The following is a 5,827-nucleotide window of genomic DNA, read 5'->3' on the forward strand; positions in this document are numbered from 1 at the left end:
GAATCCAAAGCCTTTTAAAAGATCTTGAACGTTTTTATATTTTAAATTCTGTGCTGGCGGGTTTGAATATTGATATTCTTGATTCACATAAATTCGAAGAAGAACGGTAGATTTTCAGCTTTAAAATAATTCCAGAAAGATAACAAAACATGTGTTACTTTCGAAATTACTCATAATTGATTTAAACAGTATAATTTATGTATATATTTTATAATGTGTCCCGTTACAAAAATTGTAGTATTATTTTATATTTTTGTAATAATATTAGATACATTTCATTACAATTTCGACATGAAGAAATAGAAAACCTATTTTCTTATTTTATCAAATCAAAAATGTTGAAAAATAACTACGAAAAATATAAGACGTCACCATAGTTTGAATTTTGTTTTAGATGTAGTGATACTATAAATAATAGTTTTTCCCTTCATTCTGATAACTTTTAAAACCTAGAAAATTGGAGCAGAAATTTAAAAACGCTTAGAATTATTTTTCCTACGGAATTCATTAAAGAACTTCCATTTTGGAAAATTTTGTCTATTTACTTCATTATAAGATAAAGTCTGTCGGAAAAAGTAAAATAATTCATTTTTTTCGAATACAATTTTCTTATAGTAAGAATTCTATTTTACACATTTTTTACGAGTGTTATTTTTAATTAGAGAAAATGAACTTGATCAAAATGACTAAATGAATTCCTGTATTCAAACTATCTTTTGTTAAATTGACTCTAGTTTATTAGTAACAAAATATTTTAATTTTCCAGGACGAGGAAAGAAGAAAATGCTGAAGCAGATCCTTCCTTTGTTGATCGCCGCAAAGGTTAAGATTGGAATCATCGCTGTCCTAGCCTATTTCGCAGTTGCCCTGCTCGCCAAGAAGGCAATCCTCGCCTCCATCATTGCTATTGCAATTTCTGGATTTTTGAAACTGAAATCCTACTTGTCGGGCAAGGAAGGTGCTGGAATCACTGGATACAATAGTGGATGGAACTCTGCAGCCAGCAGTGCATACGGAGCACCAGCAGCTTCTTCTGGAGGCTGGCAATCCAGCTCATCTGGTTGGGACTCTGGAGCAGGTCAAGGATTCTCTGGATATCACCGTTAAATATAAATAAAATACCACGTGGCTGGTTTCGTCTAATTTATTCAAGGCCACGAGGGTTCGTCATGAGACGAAAAAATCTTCTCGTTGCCAGCCCCTCTGGTTTCTGGAGGGGGATGTATTTATTTAATTTATAAATTTAACAAATGGCGTTGCACTTGGTGTACTGGGTGCAATGTATAATGTAAATACTATACTTACTCGATCACATGTATAAATTTGCACGCTGTTCGTGTTCGATTTACTTGCGTAATTATTTACTGTGTAAACGGACTTTTGTAAGTAGACTTGTTAAGTCAACGAATCAAACAGAGAGGCTAGTCTCTATTATTGTCCTCAGTGTCATAATTTTACCTCTGAATTAAAGTTATCGAACTAATCAATACATTGTAACAACAGTATTTTTGTTGTATTCTTTTCATCGACTCTGTTTTCTGATTAAAAAATCTTTGCAAATACTTTTTGAAAGCGAAAGAATTGCAAGGCTTTTTTAAAGAATAAGAGAGCTTCCCAATTTCCCTTTCTGTTAAACCTGATTTAAGTTCAAATAAAGATGTTTAATGAGAAAAAAGTATTTATTTTCCTTGATTATGAAGGGCTAAATAGCGAGTAAATTAGCTAAGTTATCTGAAAAGACTTAATAACTTGCAAATAAAAAATCCTGACTTTTTAGCGTGAGCTCAATCATCTCGAAGCGCATCTTTCAAAAAGTAGAAAGTTGCCCACTTAAAAATATGTCGACCTAAAGAGAACTTTCGAAGTTCCAATTCTTTTAGGACTTGAAACGCGGCATATCCTGACTTCCCTTTGACTTCGAAAAAAGATTATTTATTAATTTATTAATGTTATCAAAACTCTTCATCGTGAGAAACAAAATTTGTGAAATTATCGTTTGCGTCAAACTTTCACACTTTCCCCTGATAATAAATATTTAAGTATCTATCAAGTAGGTTGCAATGCGGTCAAGGTTTCAGTATGCTTGAGAGAAACATTACAATAATGTGGAATGTTTGCTTATCGCCGGATGCGCGGGACTCGTTAACCGAAATCTTGGTGGGTGAAGAAGGGGAAGGCCGGAAGGAGAAATCTGCCCTGTATGACTTTCCAGACTTCCAGGAACTAACAGTGAGTTTTCGCATGGTCGAAATTTCATCAGTCAATTAAATAAAACCTGATTGTTGATGGTGCACTTGCAAAAACGGAACGCGCGAATAGCTGAGGTGGAAATGTCCAGACGATCTTCGGGGGAAAGTGCACTTTGAGTGCATCCGCGTGCATGCTTCGCGATCCTGAGGTCGAGAGGCCGAGTTGGCCGTCCATCAGGCTTAAAAGCGGGTCAAGTACCTGGGCGCTTCACCTCAGGCAGAATGGAGATTCGCTTTCACGAACGAGCCCACCCATGTTCATCTCTTGAAAAAATTCAATCCTATCTCGATTTACGTCAGATTCTATTCGAAACAGGAGTAATATATGAACTGGAATTTACTTCCGAATGCTCCTACGTCTAATTTAATTGGTAATTTATTATAAACTGATGCCAAGCGATCAGAATATATGATCAATATGAATTATAATTAAAATGAAAAAGAAATTTGATAACTTCAACAATAAATGATAGATTACTTAGAGAATTAGGGAACAGTAGCTATCAGTGTTTCGGATATTTTTCAAATGCATAATTAAACCTGAGTTTAATATGATGAATTCAGTTTAATTTTAAAGACCTTTGTGTAGTAAGTTAATTATACAAAATCAAAGTTTCGGTTCAGATGATGAATTGTTCTAATTTCTAAAGTCGTCTAGTCGCAGTAGGTCGACGCACTGTTTCCGCAGCGTTGAACAAAATGTCGCTTCTAAGGAAGTTATCTATAATCATTTACTTATGCAATTTGAAACATTCTTTGTCTTTGTATATTTTGTAGGTGAGACCTTGAAAAATATTTATTATAAAATAAATATTCTTAAAGCCGCCTGTTTCTGTGCAAATACTTACTAAATTTAAGATCAATTTCTTCAGCATTGTCACAAAAGCAGTTTATTTTCTTTTTATTCTTCCCTTTTATGAGTGGATTTGGATGGCTCCAGTTTTTGAACGTAGTCTGTCAGAATTATCTTCATTCGTTTATGTTAAGCTTGAGGTGAATTTATTCATTCGTTTTTCAAATAATTGAGCTGCCGGGTCGGATAAGGGAACATAAATTTGTACGGATCGAGCGGGATGAGTTCTCGTAGTTTTCATATTTTGTTTAGAACATTAATTTTTGGAAATTCAATGACTGCAAGACATTCACTTGAATTGAGTTGAAAATGTTTCATAATTCTCGTTTTCGTCCTGTTAAGGTTAACTTGCGCTTTCGCTGAAAAAATGTATGTGCCCTTATTCAATCACACAGCTCAATTATAAAAACCCACTGTTTGCACTCAGAGATTAAGTTTCTGCTTTTAAGCTGCCTTCGTTCTAATAAATTATCATTACTTTTTCTCACAGCTTCTCCTCATTTTTCAGTATGGTAATTTTCTAATAGTAATTGTGATATAATTGCGGAAAGTGTGCAATTTCACTTCTGTGTGAAGTGTCTGTACATGCGATTGGCGACTTGGAGAAGAGTTGTAGGAAAGCTAGAGGCAAACCGGATACGAGCTAAAGACGAGCCCGAAACGACGCAAGGATGGATCGATAACAAGTACTGAAAACAACACAGAAGTTATAACTGATTACGTTCTTCACCTGAAGATCACAATATTTTAATATAATATTTAGGAGAAAATAAAAACCAACTTCCAGAAACAAAGTTTTGGAAATTTGGGTTCCCACAAAACTTCTCAAATAACATATAACTACAATATTTTAAACTACGTTACTTAAAACTGTATCAATTAAAACTAATGCATACTGCACTGCAGCACTTCAAACTACAAGACTTTAAACTTTAGTCATTTATATGCAGAAATTTAATCTGCATTACTTTAAACTACATAAGTTTGAAATGCAAATACTTCAAATTGCAGTATTTCGACTTTATCACTTTAAACAGCAGCAGTTCAAATTTTAGCATTTTAAATTAGATCCTTCTAAGCTGCTTTTCTTTGAACTTCAGCACTTGAAACTGCAAAAAATCAAACTGCAGCATTTTACATTGCAGCACTTCAACCTGAAACTCTTAAATAAAGCGTTTTGAACTGCACCACTTAAAACAGCAGCACTAAAAACAACAGAAATTCGAACCACAGGACTGTTTACTTTCAAAAGACATCATTTTAAACTGCAGACCTTGAATCTACAAGACTTCTAGCTGCAGCAGTTTGAATTTCGGTACTTCAAATTAGAGCATTATGAAATGCACTTCAAACTTTAGATATTGACACTGCATTTTTTTCAAACTGCAATAATTTAAACTACATCAATTCAGTCTTCAGAGGTTCGAACTAAAAAACTGTAAACAGCAGCATTTTAAACTGAAGAACATTCAACTGCAGCAATTACGTATCGCCTAATATTCTCTGAAAAACAACATATTTCGTCGCAAGATTCCGTGACTTAAAGTTTAGAGCCTACATGCTCTCAACTAGATTGAATAACAAATGATAAGAAATTACAAAATATTTCTAAGAGACACTTTTTCTCTCCTTGATAACATTTTTCTCTATCATTACCCTGCGTGAATGCTATGTAAAAATATCTATGATTTAATTTTTTAGTAGAAAAAAATACCTATAAAATGAAAAGTTCCTTTTCGAAATTTAAAGATTTAGTTAAGGGCATGTGATACTTAGAAAATTGACGATTTTACCAGTTTAAGGTTCCCCCAGCTTTTTTTCTAGAATAAGAAAATATTTTGTCTTAAAATTTAGGAAATGATAACAAACATGCTAACGGACGTCCCCACATACTTTTTTGTAGGTTAATTCAAAAAGGTTTAGTTTAGCAAAACGTGATTAATTTGCATAGCGCTTAGGAATTAGTATCGTTTTTTTTCAGTGTTAGATTCCCCCGGCTTTTTTCCTAGGATAACAAATATTTTGTCTTCAAAATCTGGAAAATGATAGCGAACATGCTAACGGACGTGCCCGCCCACTTCTTTTGTGTTTTTTTTTTCAAAAAAATGTTGATATTGCTAACAATGGGCGTGTATATTTCGAGGTTATGTGTGTTACAATTCTCCCGAGCGTTATTTTCAAACTGCACAATATCTTTGGCCGAAAACTTTGAACTTACAAATAAACATAGTGACTAATCTCTCGGAACTAACCTTGTTTGCAAGCTATCAAAAAAGTTTATTTCATAAATAATTTCCAAATTATTGGAAAGACAAAGATGAAAAGCGACGTAACCTCAAAATAATGCATATGCATAAAATTTTTATTTAGAACAATACATTTTTTTGTTATCCCTCAAAAAGAGTCCGGGGACGTCCGTTATGATATTTTATGGCATCTCCGAATTAAGTTTTTGAAAATTTTCATTTTTGTAGAAAAATAGCCGGGGGAACTGTACCCGATTGACCACACGACGAAGTATCACATGCCCTTAATTGGTCCCTTATCAAATTGAGGCTTTGGACGGAAGAAGGGCACATAGGCCCATATGCCCTTTTCCCGTAAATTGCGTTAAAGGACGTAGGCATGGCTTTTACATATATCATACAAAGGATATTTTTAAATTCGCATGTTTACATGAGTTCTAAACATTACAAGGTCAGCGCGCCTCGACCTACTGCAGTCA

At 33.9% G+C, this 5,827-nt stretch overlaps 1 protein-coding gene across 1 annotated transcript in view; it reads left to right on the forward strand.

The window, feature by feature from the left end:
* Osi6 (Osiris 6) overlaps positions 1-1,487 on the forward strand; it is a 3,220-nt gene extending 1,733 nt beyond the window's left edge. Inside the window, exon 3 of the mRNA XM_033352682.1 lies at positions 767-1,487. Within this exon, the coding sequence (XP_033208573.1) occupies positions 767-1,107 (341 nt within the window). The 3' untranslated portion in view covers positions 1,108-1,487. The remainder of the gene's footprint in view (positions 1-766) is intronic.
* Positions 1,488-5,827: the final 4,340 nt, after the last annotated feature.

The sequence above is a fragment of the Belonocnema kinseyi genome, chromosome 2 (assembly GCF_010883055.1).
Source record: "Belonocnema kinseyi isolate 2016_QV_RU_SX_M_011 chromosome 2, B_treatae_v1, whole genome shotgun sequence".
In the NCBI taxonomy this organism is placed as follows: Eukaryota; Metazoa; Arthropoda; class Insecta; order Hymenoptera; family Cynipidae; genus Belonocnema; species Belonocnema kinseyi.